The 19,477-nt window shown below is 40.9% G+C and overlaps 2 protein-coding genes and 1 non-coding gene across 3 annotated transcripts; 1 reads left to right on the top strand and 2 right to left on the bottom strand.

The window, feature by feature from the left end:
- Nucleotides 1-730: 730 nt before the first annotated feature.
- LOC147005582 (U6 spliceosomal RNA) lies at nucleotides 731-835 on the top strand. Its single transcript, XR_015046800.1, has one exon. It is a non-coding gene; the product is annotated as a U6 spliceosomal RNA (small nuclear RNA).
- Nucleotides 836-4,466: 3,631 nt separating this feature from the next.
- LOC110291977 (late cornified envelope protein 3B-like) lies at nucleotides 4,467-4,763 on the bottom strand. The gene has a single exon (XM_021159155.2). It carries the CDS (start codon nucleotides 4,761-4,763, stop codon nucleotides 4,467-4,469), a length of 297 nt encoding a protein of 98 aa, XP_021014814.1.
- Nucleotides 4,764-16,908: 12,145 nt separating this feature from the next.
- On the bottom strand, nucleotides 16,909-17,205 carry LOC110292033 (late cornified envelope protein 3B-like). The gene has a single exon (XM_021159191.1). The coding sequence runs from the start codon at nucleotides 17,203-17,205 to the stop codon at nucleotides 16,909-16,911; it is 297 nt and encodes a 98-aa protein (XP_021014850.1).
- Between the last annotated feature and the right edge of the window lie 2,272 nt (nucleotides 17,206-19,477).

The following is a 19,477-nucleotide window of genomic DNA, read 5'->3' on the forward strand; positions in this document are numbered from 1 at the left end:
GAAAGGAAGAAAAAGAACCAGAGTTGTAGAATGGGATTTTCTGTGTCTACTGTCCTCTAGCTCACAGACAAAAATCTCACTTTGTAGTAGTCTCCAGCCAGTCAGGAGCTGGCTGCCTTCACATCACCACTCTTGCCCTTCTCCCATAAAACTCTTACCTACAACTCCTCATATATTTTCAATACACAGAGACTGAAGAACTTTTGCTTGGAGCTGCCACTAGGGCACCTTAGTGACTGATGTTTAGAACTCTGAAAGATTCAGGAGTCAGAGTCCAAGACCACAGACCTTATCACCAGATCCTATGTTTCTAGTTCATAGACGCAAAGTCTCCTGGAAGAAGAAAAAGGAGAATGAAGCATAAAGGTTCCTTAAGGAGTGCTCTAAAGCCTTCATAGTATTTGCTTCTTACCCTCACTGAGGTCTTCTTCCTTCCTGCTCTCTTTCTCTTTCTTTTAAAACTACTTTTTAATTCTTTTTTTTTCTTTAATTTTTTATGTGTATTGTAGTTTCATGTGTTTACATGTCTATCTGTTTACTACATACGTGCAGTGTACATGGAGTCAAAAAGGGAAAGTTAAATTCCCTGGAACTCTATCTACAGATAATTGTGATGTACCATGTGGATGATGGAAACCAAGCCTGGATCATCCAGAAGAGCAGCTCATGCTCTTAAATTGTTGTGGCATCTTTCTGGCCATGATTTTCCTTAGGTGTTTAAAAATAACCCTTGACATTGACAACACATATGCTAATATTGGAATGAAACAGAGAAAATTAACAATAGGCCCCATGCATGGACGACATGCAAATTCATGTAGTGTTCCATATTTAAACAGAAATCAAACTGATATTACATAACAGATTCCTGTGATAGATGTTTAATCCATGAGGTGATAAACACATCTAAACACAAATGCCTATGTCACAGTCCTGGTTGTATAACTTGCTGTGTAACGGGACAGGCAGTCAGGTAAATAAGTCACTGCATCAAGTGACAATCTCACAGATGAACACCTGAGGAGTAATCAGGTTTAGGTAAGAGTTCACAGGTATAAGTTTTTTTGTTGCCTCATGTGTTGGGATGTTGTCATTTAATGTCACTTGGGAGTGCCTGAGATGAGGTCAGTAGCCTGTCAGAGATGACAGTGTTGGGAATGCAGAAGGAAGAGTGGGATGAGAAACTCCACCCTACCAAAGAGGGGGAGGGTAGCCTGTTCTCAGGCACTGAGAGTAATGAATGAAACCCAGAGTAGAGAGGTCCCTAGAGAGCAGACAGTGCACATAGAAATCATATCTGAGAGCAAAATTTAATGTATAATAATAGCAGACTACTACTCTCAGTAAAAATGCTGATTCAGGAGCCCAGTATTCCTGGCTTTGTATCCTGATCTGTATGGATGTTGACTGTCTGAAGGTGTGGGTGTTCCAGGAGAGACAAGGCTACTGTGTGGTGAAAGCACAACTTAGTTCAGATGTCAGATCATGACCCAAACAATATCTCCTCAATGAATTGTGTGTCTGCCACTTTGCATATCTCTAAGCTTCAGAGCTAAGTCATAGAAGGTGCTAACTCCTTTGGGTTGGGATACAGAGAAGGAATCAGCTGATTAATAACAAATAAATGTGACAGTGATTTGTGTACACATGACAGTGCTATTGACATAATGTGTTCACACCATGCAAGGTGCTTTTAAAGTTGGTTTGTTAAATCTTCCTCTTAACACTAGAGGTACATTTCCTTTTGATCCTTAACTGAACACATGGAACATGAATTACAGCCACTAATCCACACAGTGGTTTTCTTTTCCCCTTTCTGGAGCTTCTGGGTGTTCACTGGTTCATGGCTCTTGGTCCACACAACAGTACAATATACTCATCTTTGCAGCAACCAGCCCAACTTATCATTCTGATCTGCATTGAGTCATAATTGATTAATAACTTGACAGCATTCTGGCCGAGGATGGAGGGATACCCAACAGTTTTCCCAGTAGTGACTCATGATCATCTTGTGGTCGTAGATATCATCATGGCAGCTGAGGGTTCCAGTTTAGGGAGCTGGGTTATTCTAGAGAGTGGGTCCCAAAAACACCTGGCTAGTGTATCTTTTTGGGAATTATTTTCTTTATTAAATTATAAAGATTAAAAAAAAACCCTGAGTCCTTGGATCTTGGAATGGAAATAATCAGATATTTTTCAGCCTTGTAATTTTAATTTGAAAAACCTCTATATTTTCCTGGGTTTGGTGGACTGCTCTTTCACAGTAACAATTTTTAGAGCCTTACAGGTATATGAGACTAGTAAGAGAACCAACATTCTCCATTCTAAATGTAAATGTGAAAGCCATATTATTAGAAGGGGAGTTTGAGTCATGTATTAGGATATTATTTTTAAGTATAAATATTAAAAGATAAGAAAAATCAACCTGTCAGAGGCTAAATAATAGATCAATGTTTTTGTAGACTCTTGAAAAATTACAAGGGAGAGTGAAGGGCCTAGTGGCCAAGAGCATGGATTTATAAGCTGTGCCTTCTGGGTCCTGGGACAAAGCAGTTTATCTACTGTAAGATGTGTGGCCTTTCAGAGAAATGACCTTACAGGTTACTTACAGAGCTGCATGTCTGTCTCTTAGGAGTTTCTCACATGTAAAGCTCTAGGGAAGTATTGACCAGACAGTTAAATAAATCCATAATCTGACCAGCATTTCTCTGTTCCTCTCCTCCCTTTTTCTAACTGCTTGGTATTCACACCTGTTACTGTCTCACTTACTAAATCATCAGCCCTGACTGCTCTCTTGACTTACTCTGTTTTAACTTAATATCCTCACCTGACCTCTCTGCTAGAGTTTTGTTGTGTTTGTACTTCTTATACCTTCGTTCTTTACTTCTTTCATGATTTGTAATTTTTCAGTCTTTGTGTTACTGGTGTCTTGGAATGGATATTCCTTTACCATTGTCCAGGGCTAGCCTGTGACTTGTAGGATGTTTAGGGCTATCCTGGTTTCTACCCACAAATGCAAACAACATCCATCATAAACAGAAAATTATTTTAATTACAAATTTGTATTAGCATACAAAGGTTTATGCTTAATTATGCAAAAATCAACAAAATCTTTTTGTCTTTCCTCCTCTCCCTGACACCTGCTCTTCTCATCCTTCTCGACTCCCTACGTTCCTTTTCACATTCATGTTGTGTCTTCTTTTGTTGCCCCCTTTCCTACCTTGTCTTGTTCTTATTTCATGAGCTTGATCTGGTTTTCAGTCTAAACCTACCCACAATTATATTTTTTAGAACATGCATACAGTCATTTAAAGTATCCTCCTATGAGAGAGATGCACATTTTGTCTTTCTGAGTTTGGGTGACCTCACTTCATATGAGATGATACAGATCCATTCATTTTCTTGCAGAATTCACAATTTCAGTCTTCTTTACAGGTAAGTAAAATTCTATTGTGAAATATGTTACATTTTTTAATCATTCACTCTTCTGTTGATAGGTATCTAGGCTGCCTTCATTTCCTCGCTATTGTGAATGGATAAGCAATAAACATGGATGTATAAGCATCTCTGTGGTTGGATAGGATTTCTTCTGTGTCTGTGTCCAGAAGCAGTGTGGCTGAGTTACATGCTGGATCTGTTTTTTCATTGTTGAGGAACTTAAATTCTGACATATGGTGGCTACACTAATTTATATTTCCACTTGTTTCTCTTCTTCACAACATTATATTAACAATTATTTTCTTCATTGTAGTCATAATGACTTAGGTGAGATGAAATCAAATGGTAGTTTTAATTGGCATTTTCCTATAAGGAAGTCCATTTTGTTTTTACTGCCAGAATTGCCTCTGGGTATTTATAGATACTCCTCAGAAATCCATGATATCCCTACTTAAAAACTACTCTATTTGAATACTTAACAAACTGTAGAGTCAGTATTTTTAAAGGAGATGCTGGAAATCAATCATCAGAGCAAATAGTAGCTCCTCACAGTAGGTTTAGGTTTTTACTGTGAGATGAATATACACTCCATATGTCATAGGACATACCATTCCTTGTGAGATACCCCAGTCCTGTCCATTTCCTCCTCTGCTTTTTAAGCCCAAGTGAACATTAACATGTCTGATAGACCCCTCCACTCTTCCTGTGTAGAGCTATGATTGTTTTTTCATTTTGTGGATTATGTATTGCTGTATTTGTGGGTTAGAGGGGAAGGGCACATATCTGCCATCTGTGGAGGGACAGGGAAAAATGAGAGTGACACACCAGTGTGGTGGGGATAGAATCTTTATTCTAGTCAAAACCAAGGATGGGCACATGCATTCCACAGGAAGGAAGTGAACAAGGGGAGTGAGCATCAGACAGGCAGAGAAGACTCTCCAGGATCAGACAAAACAAGACTAGCTGGGTTTTCCTTGACCCCTGGGATGTTTCCTCCAGACTGTCTTGTCTCAGCATCATGTTCCAGGTCAGGAGCAGCCCCCAGAGCTGTGACCACAGCCTGAACCCCCAGACTGCTGACCACTGCCACGGTCACAGGAACTGGAGCTCCTGTGCATGCATCTGTGGGACCTGCGCCTGTGGTGGCTCAGGCAGCAGCCTCCCTCAGAGCTAGGGACACTGCAGCTCCCAGAGCTTGTAGCACAGCAGGAAGAGGCTGCAGGCAGACACTGTGTTGTGCTCTTTGGGGGGCATTTTGGGGAGCACTTTGGGGAGGGGCACTTGGGAGGAGGCTGGCACTGCTTCTGGCTCTGCTGGCAGGACATCTTGGCAGGAACTGGACCTAGAAGAGTAGGATAGAAACATTATAGGGAGAAGCTTCTGATGAGTGTCTACTGACTTAGTCTATCAAATGCCTGCCTTCCGTGACCTATCTGACTTTCATAGTCAAGATTTCTATGACATAAACAGAGACATAGAGGCACACATCAACTTGAATATAGCATTCTTTAGATGATCAGAAAGTTCAGCATGCATTCCCAGTAAGTGCCCTCAGAACAATGAACTTTAGAAAGGCAAAGAGTAACTGATCTCAATGTCTGGCAAGGCACTGTCTTGCATTTTCCCCTGCTTGCAGGAGGGGATGTGGATATATCTAATTAGCTCTCTGCTTAACTGTAGCTAGTATAGGTAATGAGAAAATGACTCTTGGAGAAAACTCTGGGCTGATACAGACCCCCATCAGAGTGGAGGCAGTGCTGAGATCCAGGACTCTGGTTTGTCTCAGCTCCAGAGGTACCCAGAAAGGCTCCTCTCTGTGTTCTCCTCCCCCTCTCTTGGCCACCATCTCTTGGTCAAATTCCTGTAGTCTCTTCTAAACACTTATGCTTCTTTGAGCCCAATCAATTCCAGTTTCTAATCTCCACATGGTTTTAGCTGAGGTCCTTTAAGCCCAGTCAAGTCCAACTTGTCATCTTCACACAGGGTCTTAGCTGAGGTCATGTCCCTAGTTAGGTACTCACCAGATACAGCAAAGGCAGGAGAAGAAGGCTGTGCTGAAGAGGCTGTGGCTGAATGGTCCAGGGCAGCAGCTCTTTTATCCTTGACAGGTGTGTGATGCACAGCCCAAGCATGCTGTTCTTTCACAACAGGGGAGTTGACAGAGCCAGGATCATCCATTCATCATCTTTCTGAGTTCCTACTACAATTACCACCAGCATGGAACCTGGAAAATGTGACTTTGCACTCAGGCCTGCCTAGTAAGGATATAAGGAAAGGCTGTTCTTCTGCCAACTTTACCATAATTAGTCTGTTTATATTCTTTTTTTTTTTCATTTAGCCTTTACTGGGAAAATGAATTTTAACACAGTAAACTGGAGAGATGTATTAAGGAGTAATTGCAATAATCTAGGGGTGAGATGATAATGTCCTAGGGTGATGATAATGAAACACAGAGGCATGTAATAGCCTGACACAATTTGGAGAATTAAAATTATGAATTAATGCATGTGTTTTTCTACCCATTATGTCCTCTGTTAGGCCTAGCTCTCATGCTTGCTTCCTGTAAACAGTTCTTGACTATGCTCTCTTTCACTGAACGGTTTACACTGAAATAAAACACTATCCATCTATAACCTGCCACTCAGCACTTAATTTTCAGATTCTTTTTTTTTAATTTTTAATATTTTTTATTACATATTTTCCTCAATTACATTTGCAATGCTATCACAAAAGTCCCCCATAGCGCCCCCCACTTCCCTACCCACCCATTCCCATTCTTTTGGCCCTGGCATTCCCCTATATTGGGGCATATAAAGTTTGCAAGTCCAATGGGCCTCTCTTTCCAGTGATGGCCGACTAGGCCATCTTTCGATACATATGCAGCTAGAGACAAGAGCTCCGGGGTACTGGTTAGTTCATCATGTTGTTCCAACTATAGGGTTGCAGATCCCTTTAGCTCCTTGGGTACTTTCTCTAGCTTCTCCATTGGGAGCCTTGTGATACATCCAATAGCTGACTGTGAGCATCCACTCCTGTGTTTGCTAGGCCCCTGCATAGTCTCACAAGAGACAGCTATCTTTGGGTCCTTTCAGCAAAATCTTGCTAGTGTATGCAATGGTGTCCGCGTTTAGAAGCTGATTATGGGATGGATCCCTGGATACGGCAGTCTCTAGATGGTCCATCCTTTCATCACAGCTCCAAACTTTGTCTCTGTAACTCCTTCCGTGGGTGTTTTGTTCCCAATTCTAAGAAGGGGCACAGTGTCCACATTTTGGTCTTCATTCTTCTTGAGTTTCATGCGTTTAGCAAATTGTATCTTATATCTTGGGTCCCTAAGTTTTGGGCTAATATCCACTTATCAGTGAATACATATTGTGTGAGTTCCTTTGTGATTGTGTTACCTCACTCAAGATGATGCCCTCCAGGTCCATCCATTTAGCTAGGAATTTAATAAATTCATTCTTTTTAATAGCTGAGTAGTACTCCATTGTGTAAATGTACCATAATTTCTGTATCCATTCCTCTGTTGAGGGACATCTGGGTTCTTTCCAGCTTCTGGCTATTATAAATAGGGCTGCTATGAACATAGTGGAGCATGTGTCCTTCTTACCGGTTGGGACATCTTCTGGATATATGCCCAGGAGAGGTATTGCTGGATCCTCTGGTAGTACTATGTCCAATTTTCTGAGGAACTGCCAGACTGACTTCCAGAGTGGTTGTACAAGCTTGCAATCCCACCAGCAATGGAGGAGTGTTCCTCTTTCTCCACATCCTCGCCAGCATCTGCTGTCACCTGAATTTTTGATCTTAGCCATTCTGACTGGTGTGAGGTGGAATCTCAGGGTTGTTTTGATTTGCATTTCCCTGATGATTAAGGATGTTGAACATTTTTTCAGGTGCTTCTCTGCCACTCGGTATTCTTCAGGTGAGAATTCTTTGTTCAGTTCTGAGCCCCATTTTTTAATGGGGTTATTTAACTTTCTGGAGTCCACCTTCTTGAGTTCTTTATATATATTGGATATTAGTCCCTTATCTGATTTAGGATAGGTAAAAATCCTTTCCCAATCTGTTGGTGGTTTTTTTGTCTTATTGATGGTGTCTTTTGCCTTGCAGAAGCTTTGTAGTTTCATGAGGTCCCACTTGTCAATTCTCGATCTTACAGCACAAGCCATTGCTGTTCTATTCAAGAATTTTTCCCCTGTGCCCATATCTTCAAGGCTTTTCCCCACTTTCTCCTCTATAAGTTTCAGTGTCTCTGGTTTTATGTGAATTTCCTGGATCCACTTAGACTTCACCTTAGTACAAGGAGATAGGAATGGATCGATTCGCTTTCTTCTACATGTTAACAACCAGTTGTGCCAGCACCATTTGTTGAAAATGCTGCCTTTCTTCCACTGGATGTTTTTAGCTCCCTTGTCGAAGATCAAGTGACCGTAGGTGTGTGGGTTCATTTCTGGGTCTTCACTTCTATTCCATTGGTCTATTTGTCTGTCACTATACCAGTACCATGCAGTTTTTATCACAATTGCTCTGTAGTAAAGCTTTAGGTCCGGCATGGTGATTCCACCAGAGGTTCTTTTATCCTTGAGAAGAGTTTTTGCTATCCTAGGTTTTTTGTTATTCCAGATGAATTTGCAGATTGCACCTTCTAATTCGTTGAAGAATTGAGTTGGAATTTTGATGGGGATTGCATTGAATCTGTAGATTGCTTTTGGTAAGATAGCCATTTTTAAAATGTTGATCCTGCCAATCCATGAGCATGGGAGATCTTTCCATCTTCTGAGATCTTCTATAATTTCTTTCTTCAGAGACTTGAAGTTTTTATTATACAGATCTTTCACTTCCTTAGTTAGAGTCACGCCAAGATATTTTATATTATTTGTGACTATTGAGAAGGGTGTTGTTTCCCTAATTTCTTTCTCGGCCTGTTTATTCTTTGTGTAGAGAAAGGCCATTGATTTGTTTGAGTTAATTTTATATCCAGCTACTTCACTGTAGCTGTATATCAGGTTTAGGAGTTCTCTGGTGGAATTTTTAGGGTCACTTATATATACTATCATATCGTCTGCAAAAAGTGATAGCTTGAGTTCATCTCTTCCAATTTGTATCCTCTTGATCCCCTTTTGTTTTCGAATTGCTCTTTCTAGGACTTCTATTACAATGTTGAATAGGTATGGGGAGAGTGTACAGCCTTGTCTAGTCCCTGATTTTAGTGGATTGCTTCCAGCTTCTGACCATTTACTTTGATGTTGGCTACTGGTTTGCTGTAGATTGCTTTTATCATGTTTAGGTATGGGCCTTGAATTCCTGATCTTTCCAAGACTTTTATCATGAATGGGTGTTGGATCTTGTCAAATGCTTTTTCTGCATCTAACGAGATGACCATGTGGTTTTTGTCTTTGAGTTTGTTTATATACTGGATTATGTTGATGGATTTCCGTATATTGAACCATCCCTGCATCCCTGGGATGAAACCTACTTGGTCAGGATGGATGATTGTTTTGATGTGTTCTTGGATTCGGTTAGCAAGAACTTTATTGAGGATTTTTGCATCAATATTCATAAGGGATGTTGGTCTGAAGTTTTCTACCTTTGTTGGGTCTTTTTGTGGTTTAGGTATCAGAGTAATTGTGGCTTCATAGAATGAGTAGGGTAGAGTACATTCTGTTTCTATTTTGTGGAATAGTTTGTGAAGAACTGGGATTAGATCTTCTTTGAAGGTCTGGTAGAACTCTGCACTAAACCCATCTGGTCCTGGGCTTTTTTTGGTTGGGAGACTGTTAATGACTGCTTCTATTTCTTTGGGGATATAGGGCTGTTTAGATCATTAACCTGATCTTGATTCAACTTTGGTACCTGGTATCTGTCTAGGAACTTGTCCATTTCATCCAGGTTCTCCAGTTTTGTTGAGTATAGCCTTTGGTAGAAGGATCTGATGGTGTTTTGGATGTCTTCAGGATCTGTTGTTATGTCTCCTTTTTCATTTCTGATTTTGTTAATTAGGATGCTTTCCCTGTGCCCTCTAGTGAGTCTGGCTAAGGGTTTATCTATCTTGTTGATTTTCTCAAAGAACCAGCTTCTTGATTGGTTGATTCTTTGAATAGTTCTTCTTGTTTCCACTTGGTTGATTTCGCCCCTGAGTTTGATTATTTCCTGCCGTCTACTCCTCTTGGGTGAATTTGCTTCCTTTTGTTCTAGTGCTTTTAGGTATGTTGTCAAGCTGCTAATGTGTGCTCTCTCTAGTTTCCTTTTGGAGGCACTCAGAACTATGAGTTTTCCTCTTAGAAATGCTTTCATTGCGTCCCATAAGTTTGGGTATGTTGTGGCTTCATTTTCATTGAACTCTAAAAAGTCCTTAATTTCTTTCTTTATTCCTTCCTTGACCAAGGTATCATTGAGAAGAGTGTTGTTCAGTTTCCACGTGAAGGTTGGCTTTCTATTATTTATTTTGTTATTGAAGATCAGTCTTAGTCCATGGTGATCTGATAGGATGCATGGGACAATTTCAAAGGCTTGTTTTGTGACCAATTATGTGGTCAATTTTGGAGAAGGTACCGTGAGGTGCTGAGAAGAAGGTATATCCTTTTGTTTTAGGATAAAATGTTCTGTAGATATCTGTCAGATCCATTTGTTTCATAACCTCTGTTAGTTTCACTGTGTCCCTGTTTTTTTTCTATTTCCATGATCTGTCCATTGGTGAAAGTGGTGTGTTGAAGTCTCCCACTATTATTGTATGAGGTGCAATATGTGCTTTGAGATTTACTAAAGTTTCTTTAATGAATGAGGCTGCCTTTGTATTTGGAGCATAGATATTCAGGATTGATAGTTCCTCTTGGAGGATTTTACCTTTGATGAGTATGAAGTGCCCCTCCCTGTCTTTTTTGATGACTTTGGGTTGGAAGTCAATCTTATCACATATTAGAATGGCTACTCAAGCTTGTTTCTTCAGACCATTTGCTTGCAAAATTGTTTTCCAGCCTTTCATTCTGAGGTAGTGTCTATCTTTTTCTCTGAGATGAGTTTCCTGTAAGCAGCAAAATGTTGGTCTTGTTTGTGTATCCAATTTGTTAGTCTATGTCTTTTTATCGGGGAGTTGAGTCCATTGATATTAAGAGATATTAAGGAAAAGTAATTGTTGTTTCCTGTTATTTTTGTTGTTAAAGTTGGCATTCTGTTCTTGTGGCTGTCTTCTTTTAGGTTTGTTGAGGGATTACCTTCTTGTTGTTTCAAGGGCGTGGTTCCTGTCCTTGTATTGGTTTTTCCCTTTATTATCCTTTGAAGGGCTGGATTCGTGGAGAGATAATGTGTGAATTTGGTTTTGTCATGGAATACTTTGGTTTCTCCATCTATGTTAATTCAGAGTTTAGCTGGGTATAGTAGCCTGGGCTGGAATTTGTGTTCTTTTAGTGTCTGTTTAACATCTGTCCAGGATCTTCTGGCTTTCATAGTCTCTGGTGAAAAATCTGGTGTAATTCTGATAGGCTTGCCTTTATATGTTACTTGGCCTTTTTCTCTTACTGCTTTTAGTATTATATCTTTATTTAGTGCATTTGTTGTTCTGATTATTATGTGTCGGGGGGTATTTCTTTTCTGGTCCAGTCTATTTGTAGTTCTGTAGGCTTCTTGTATGTTCATGGGCATCTCTTTCTTTAGGTTTGGGAAGTTTTCTTCTATAATTTTGTTGAAGATGTTTGCTGGTCCTTTGAGTTGAAAATCTTCATTCTCATCCACTCCTATTATCCGTAGGTTTGGTCTTCTCATTGTGTCCTGTATTTCCTGGATGTTTTGAGTTAATATCTTTTTGCATTTTCCATTTTCATTGATTGTTGTGCCGATGTTCTCTATGGAATCTTCTGCACCTGAGATTCTCTCTTCCATCTCTTGTATTCTGTTGCTGATGCTCGCATGTATGGTTCCAGATTTCTTTCCTAGGGTTTCTATCTCCAGCGTTGCTTCACTTTGGGTTTTCTTTATTGTGTCTACTTCCCTTTTTAAGTCTTGAATGGTTTTATTCAATTCCATCACCTGTTTGCTTGTGTTTTCCTGCAATTCTTTAAGGGATTTTTGTGTTTCCTCTTTAATGTCTTCTACCTGTTTGGTTATGTTTTCCTGCAATTCTTTAAGGGATTTTTGTGTTTCCTGTTTAATGTCTTCTACTTGTTTAGCAGTGTTCTCCTGTATTTCTTTAAGTGAGTTATTTAAGTCCTTCTTGATGTCCTCTACTATCATCATGAGATATGCTTTTAGATCCGTGTCTAGCTTTTCTGGTGTGTTGGGGTGCCCTGGACTGGGCGAAGTGGGAGTGCTGGGTTCTGATGATGGTGAGTGGTCTTGGTTTCTGTTAGTAAGATTATTATGTTTACCTTTCGCCATCTGGTAATCTCTGGGGTTAGTTGTTATCGTTGTCACTGTTTAAAGATTGGAGCAGACTCTGTGTTCCACTCACCCGAAGTCTCAAAATCCTGTGGCGGGGGTCGTGGGTAGCTGGCGGGTGTCAGCCGATCCTGCGCTCTAGCTACCCCGGTGCTGGTCCGGCCGGAAGAGGCCTGTGGCCCTACTCAGGCCGGTTTTCTGCTTCCCTAACTAATGCAGTCTCAGGTCCCACACGCAATTGGATTGGAGCAGAAGCTGTGTTCCACTCACCAGAAGTCTTAAGATCCTGTGGCAGGTGATGTGGGTAGCTGGCGAGTGTCAGCCGACCCTGCGCCCTAGCTACCCCGGTGCTGTTCTGACAGGAAGAGGCTTGTGGCCCTACTCAGGCCGGATTTCTCGAATAATTCTATATACATGTTATAGACACAGTTTCTATAAAACACACTATCTACCGTCTACTTACATTTAATTGTCCTGCTATTTCTAGTTCATGTGAGATCAGTTTTAAGTGAGTCAGTTTCCCTGCCTGTAGAGAGTGTGTCATCCCTTAACACCAGGGTCAGAGGCACTGGCTGAGCAAAACAAGATTTAAGAATCTTATCAACTATCTTACATTTAATCCATCTACTTACCATCTACTTACATTTAATTGTCCTGCTATTTCTAGTTCATGTGAGATCAGTTTTAAGTGAGTCAGTTTCCCTGCCTGTAGAGAGTGTGTCATCCCTTAACACCAGGGTCAGAGGCACTGGCTGAGCAAAACAAGATTTAAGAATCTTATCAACTATCTTTCTTCAGCACTTCAGCCAAGTGCTCTGAAATAATTCTGGAGCTAAGGCAGCAACATAAGATGCCATGTAAAAGTCAAGTTTGTCCTTTGAAAGTGTCCCATGAGCCCCCAAATATTGGCCCCATTTCTAAGTGCATCTCTCAAGTTGAGGGGATAGCTACCAACTTAGGAAAAGTCTTTGAAGAACAGCCCCCTAAAATCTTTAAAGTTTAATTGAAGCATTAGACAAAAGTTCAAATTACTTCTCATAAAGATAAATAATTCACCTTTTAAAAATGAAGTCACATTTAGTCACTTTACTAAAACAGCTTAAAACTGGCATAAATATTGTATGCTAAACCAAAATTAAGGTCTCAATCCATGCATGTTGGTTAGCCAGTTTTTCAAAACTCTAGAAGAATGATATTTCTTTCTCTCTCTTAGAATTTTCCAATTTGTCTGTAGCAAAACATTATTCTAAAGCCGGTCTCTGAACAGTGTCATGGCTGGTGACTGTCATCAGGCATTAAAGTAGCCTTTATTACCCTTGATGTCCACTTCCAGGTCAGAATCCTCTGAGATCTTGGAGTCAGGGTGTTCCTGAGACGCTGGGGAGGGTGAACACTGAGAACTATCCAAAGAGGTACTTTTATTCTGTTTGCTGGGTAAGTCTTGGCCCTGGTCACAGGAAGTGTCCAAACTGTCCAACTCATCCTTTTTTGTTGCTTTGAGGATTCTCTTGTTTCAGTCTTCTCCATTTAGCTTGGCGATTCTGAAACCACGTTTGACCTGTCTCTCCCTAAGCTGCAACATCTTGGCCAGATGCTTCTTCTCAGGTGGGGAGAGGTATTTCTGAGTCTAGAACTTTCTTTCCAGCTCAATGGTCTGGTAGTTGGAGAACCTCACTTGACCGCAGATAATTGTCCTATTTCTTAAAGGTCTCACCAAAGCGACTTCAGTGTGGTGTACAGACAGTTTGCCTTTGCTTTTTCTCCCACAGAAGCTCCTACCCTTCCTCCAGCCCTCTTGGCAAGCAAGATATGCAGACAGGTGGTTTCTGTGCTCTGTCCTCCTGCAGCAAGCCCTGAGCTCCTTCCCTCTCCCTGACTGCTCCAAGGGAACCCAGCCTAGCATTAGAATGACACTACCCATAAAACTCCCCCTTAATGGAGACACCCTGAGGAGCCAAATGCTAGAGCAAGACATCCTCCCTGAGTCTCAGAAACCAACATTCTTCCTGATAAATGATTGGACTCTCCAGGTGCCTGTCCTTGAGACCTTAAAGAAATAAACTCAAAGGAGATTAGGGTCCCGAGTTTACATCATGGAGAAAAGGCAATCAGAGGTCACAGACAGTTATGACCAGCCAAAAAATTAGTCCCTGATAGCCCCATAACAGACACCATTAACCCTTCTCCTAGCTTCAGTTCTATCCCACCAAATAATTACAGTCCTCCACTCCCCTTTTCTGTGAACATTCAGGGGATTCCTAACTATACTCTATATTAACCCAGTGCTTTCTGGACTCAGGTATCACCTGCCAGCATTCACGCTGTCAATGCAGGGCATGTGATCTGAGTTCAAACTTGAAACAATAAAAGACTCTTTTGCAAGTTGCAGTGGACTTCACAATTCTTGGGTTCATCTGGGTTTTCTGTGGACTCAGGGCATAACAATGCCTAATTTTAAAAAAAATGTGATACTATGGCTTTTAGCCAAGACAAAGGGAGCAGAATGATATGAAAATTCATGAAACATTCCACATTTAAAAAGAAATCAACCTGATATTCCAGACAAGTTAACTGTGATAGACATTTAACTCATGAGGTGATAAACGCATAATTTCCAACATGTATGGCACAGTCCTGGTTGTATAACTTGCTGTGTAACAGGACAGACAGTCAGGTAATCAAGTCAGTGCATCAAGTGACAATCTTACAGATGAACACCTGAGGAGTAATCAGGTTTAGGTAAGACTTCACAGGTATAAGGTTTTTTTTGTTGTTGCCTCATATGCTGTTATGTTGTCATTTCATGTCACTTGGGAGTGCCTGGGATGAGGTCAGTAGCCTGTCAGAGATGACAGTGTTGGGAATGCAGAATGAAGAGTGGATTGAGAAACTTCACCCTACCAAAGAGGGGGAGGATAACCTTTTTTTGGGTCACTGAGGGTAATGCATGAAACCCAGAGGATAGAGGTTCCTAGAGAGCAGATAGTACACATAGAACTCATATCTGAGAGCAAAATTTTATGTATAGTAATAGCAGACTAATACTCTCAGTACAAACGCTGATTCAGGAGCCCAGTATTACTGGCTTTGCATCCTGATCTGTATGGATGATGACTGTATGAAGCTATGGGTGTTTCAGGAAAGACAAGGCTACTGTGTGATGAAAGCACAACTTAGTTCAGATGTCAGATCAAGACCCAAACAACATCTCCTCAATGAATTGTGAGTCTGCCACTTTGCATATATCTAAGCTTCAGACCTAGGTCATAGAAGCTGCTAAGTCATTTGGATTGGGATACAGAGAAGGAATCAGCTGATTTAAAACAAATAAATGAAGCAGTGATATGTGTACACGTGACAATGCTATTGAAATAATGTATTCACAATATGCAAGGTGCATTTAAATTGCTGTTAACTTGATTTCCTCACCTGACCTCTCTGCTAGAGCTTTGTTGTGTCTGTACTGCTAATACCATAGTTCTTTACTTCTTTCCTGATTTGTAAGTTTTTAGTCTTTGTGTTACTGGTGTCTTGGAATGGCTATTCCTTGAACATTATCAAGTGCTAGCCTGTGACTTTTAGGATATTTAGAGCTATCCTGGTTTCTACCCACAAAATGCAAACAACATCTATCATAAACACAAAATTATTTTAATTTCAAGTTTGTATTAGCATAAAAAGGTTTATGTTTAATTATGTAAAAGTCAACAAAATCTTCTCTTTCCTCCTCTCCCTGACATCTTCTCTGCTCTTGCCCCTCTCAACTCCCTACTTTCCTTTTCACTTTCATGTGTCTTCTTTTGTTGCCCCCATTTCCTACCAAGTCATGTTCTTATTTCATGATCTCGATCTGGTCTTTAGTCTAAAACTACCACAATTCTTTTCTTTAAGAACATACACACAAACATTAAAAGTATCCTCCTATGAGAGAGATGTACATTTTGTCTTTCTGAGTCTGGGTGACCTCACTTCATATGAGATGATACAGTTCCATTGATTTTCTTGAAGATTTCACAATTTCAGTCTTCTTTACAGGTAAGTAAAATTCTATTGTGAAACATGTTTGTTACATTTTCTAATCATTCACTCTTCTGTTGATGGGTATCTAGGCTGCCTCCATTTCCTTGCTATTATGAATTAATAAGCAGTAAACATGGATGTATAAGCATCTCTGTGGTTGGATAGGATTTCTTCTGTGTCTGTGTCCAGAAGCAGTGTGGCTGAGTTACATGGTGGATCTGTTTTTCATTGTTGAGGAACTTAAATTCTGACTTGTACAGTGTCTACACTAATTTATATTTCCACCAGTTACTCTTCTTCACAACATTATATTATCATTTATTTTCTTCATTGTAGCCATAATGACTTAGGTGAGATGGAATCTAATGGTAGTTTCAATTTGCATTTTCCTGACTGGAAGTCCATCTTTTTTTTTTTTACAGCCAAAATTGCCTATGAGTATTTCTAGACACTCCTCAGAAATCCATGACATCACTACTTAGAAGAAAAGCTACTCTATTTGAATACTTACTTAACCGCCAAGTCAGTGTTACTAATTAGATGCCAGAAATCACTCATCAAAGCAGACAGTAGCTCAGCATGGTAGTCTTAGGGTTCTTCTTTGAGATGAATATACAATTTACATGTCATATGATATACCATTCCTTGTTAGAGACCCCAGTCCTGCCCATTTCCTCCCCTGCTCCCTAAGCCCAAGTGAACATTAACATGTCTGATAGACCCCTCAACTTTTCCTGTATAGAACTATGATTGTTTTTTTTTTTTTTTTTTTTTTTCATGCTGTGGATTGTGTAGTGCTGTAATTGTGGGTTAGAGGAGAAGGGCACATATCTGCCACTTTTGGAGGGAGAGGGAACAATGACAGTGGCACACCAGTGTGGTGGAGATAGAATCTTTATTCTAGTCAGTACCAAGGATAGGCATGGTCATTCCATAGGTAGGATGGGAACAGGGGCTGTGAGCATCAGACAAACAGAGAAGGCTCTCCAGGATCAGACAAAGCAAGACTAGCTGGACTTTTCTTGACCCCTGGGATTCTGTTTCCTCCAGACTGTCTTGTCTACATCATGCTCCAGGTCAGCAGCAGCCCCCAGAGCCGTGACCACAGCCTGAACCCCCAGACTGCTGACCACTGCCACGGTCACAGGAACTGGAGCTCCTGCGCCTGCATCTGTGGGACCTGCGCCTGTGGTGGCTCAGGCAGCAGCCTCCCTCAGAGCTGGGGATACTGCAGCCTCCAGAGCTTGTAGCACAGCAGGAAGAGGCTGCAGGCAGACACTGTGTTGTGCTCTTTGGGGGGCACTTTGGGGAGCACTTCGGGGAAGGGCACTTGGGAGGAGGTTGGCACTGCTTCTGGCTCTGCTGGCAGGACATTTCGGAGGGAACTGGACCTAGAAGAGTAGGATAGAAACATTATAGGGAGAAGCTTCTGGTGAATGTCTACTGACTTAGTATGTCAAATACCTGCCTCTTATTGTGGATCTGCTTTCAAAGCCAAGATCTCTATGAAATAAACAGCAATGTGGAAGTATACATCTATGTGAATACAACATTCTCAAGACTATCAGATAGATCAGCATGCATCCCTAGTAAATGGATTCAGAACAATGATCTTTTTACAAAGGCAAAGGGTAACTGATTTTGACTTGTAAGACATTGTCTTCCTTTTAGCCCTACTTGCAGGAAGGGATATTGATACTTCTAAGTAGCTCTCTGCTAAAAGTCGCAAATAAAGGTAATGGGATAATAACCCTATGGAGAATCCTCTGGGTTGATGTATACCTCTTAGGAGAGGGGAGGCCATGCTGAGATCTAATATTCTGGTGTGTCACAGGTCCTAATGTACCCACACAGGCTCCTGTCTATTTTCTTCCTTCTCTTTTGGTCCCTGGAAGGTCCACTTCCTGCTGCCTTCACACTTGATACCCTTGCTTCTTTCACCTTGGTCAAGTCCAGTTTGTCATCTCTATACCTTCTTAGCTGAGGCCCTGTCCCTAGTTAGGTACTCACCAGATACCGCAAAGGCAGGAGAAGAAGGCTGTGTTGAAGAGGCTGTGACTGAATGGTCCAGGGCAGCAGCCCTTTTATCCTTGGTGGATGTGTGATGCACAGCCCAAGCATGCTGCTGCTTTCATAGCAGAGGAGATGACAGAGCCAGGACAATCCATTCATCATCTTTCCATGATCCTCGTACAATTACCATCAGTAGAGAGTCAGGAAATATTGATGTCTCTGACTTTTCACTCAGGTCTGGCTAGGAATGAGAAGATATGGGGCTGTTCTTCAGCCACCTTTACCATATTTATTCATTTCATATTCTTAAATATAAGCTCTGGGCCTTGGTCTTGTCTGTGAAGCCATAGCATGGGTTACTATGATATCTTTTTCTTGTGTTGATTATGATCTATTAGGAAAGAGGTGAAAATATTAATACACACAGAGTCATATATCCCATGCTGTAATCTACCTATGTGTAATGTCATCAAGCTTTAGTGCATGGCATTTGGTGTGAACCTTGCTTCACCATATATGTAATCCACAGTATCCTGTCATATCTGGATGTAGCCAGTGACTATATTATTGAACTTCAATGATGAGAAGAGTAGGTAAAAAATGTCAAATTAGACCCAAGACCCTGTCGAAATGATAGAAATCCCCATAAAGATCTCATGGAACTCAGACATCTCATCATAGGATTTCTGGTGAAGAGGGAGGTTGCGCTGTGTTGACAGTTGTTTGATGAGAACAACTCATTATAACTTTTAATATGTGAGACTGATCTACTTAAATCATCTTGCAAACTATCCTTGAGTATTTGTTACCTACAGTTGTAATGGAAAAAAAAAAGCTACTAAAGAACTTGACCAATAGTGCTGTAGAGTTGGCTCATTACTTAGCAGTACTTATTGCTGCTTCTGAAGCCCTAGATTTGGTTCCTACTATCCAATTTATATTAGCAACTCTTTGCAATCCATCTCCAGAGGATTCATTCCATCTCTAGAGGATTCAATGCCTCTTCTGACCTCTTAGACACAAAATACATATGTGGCACATAGGTATACATGCAGAAACTCCCACAAAAAAAAACAAATTAAAAAATGTGCAAAATAGACCATGTTAAAAATTATTTATTTATTTTTATTAGATGTTTTATTTATTTACATTTCTAATGTTATCCCCTTTCCTGATTCACCTCCACTCAGAAACCCTCTATTCCATCACCTCTCCTCTTGCTTCTATGAATGTGTGCTCCCATCCATCCACCCACTCCTGCCTCCATGCCCTCACACTCACTTACACTGGGTCATCAAGCTTTCAAGGGAATAAGGGCCTCTTCTCCAATTGATGCCTGACAAGGCCATCCTCTGCTACCTATATGGCTGGAGCCATGGGTCCTTCCATGTGTATTCCTTGGGTGGTGGTTTAGACCCTGGGAACTCTGGTTGGTTGATATTGTTGTTCTTCCTATGGGGTTGCAAACCCCTTCAGCTCCTACAGTCATTTCTCTAACTCCTCCATTGGGGATCCCCACACTCAGTGCAATAGTTGGCTGCGAGCATCCACCTCTGTATATGTCAGGCTCTGGATGAATTTTTCAGGAGACAGCTATATCAGGCTCCTGTCAGCATGCACTTGTTGGCATCCA

The sequence above is a fragment of the Mus caroli genome, unplaced genomic scaffold (assembly GCF_978045245.1).
Source record: "Mus caroli unplaced genomic scaffold, Mus_caroli_1 scaffold_3, whole genome shotgun sequence".
In the NCBI taxonomy this organism is placed as follows: domain Eukaryota; kingdom Metazoa; phylum Chordata; class Mammalia; order Rodentia; family Muridae; genus Mus; species Mus caroli.

Excerpts from the sequence above, each read along its gene's own strand:
- LOC110291977 (XM_021159155.2), bottom strand. The coding sequence starts at position 4,763 with ATGTCCTGCCAGCAGAGCCAGAAGCAGTGCCAGCCTCCTCCCAAGTGC.
- LOC110292033 (XM_021159191.1), bottom strand. The coding sequence starts at position 17,205 with ATGTCCTGCCAGCAGAGCCAGAAGCAGTGCCAACCTCCTCCCAAGTGC.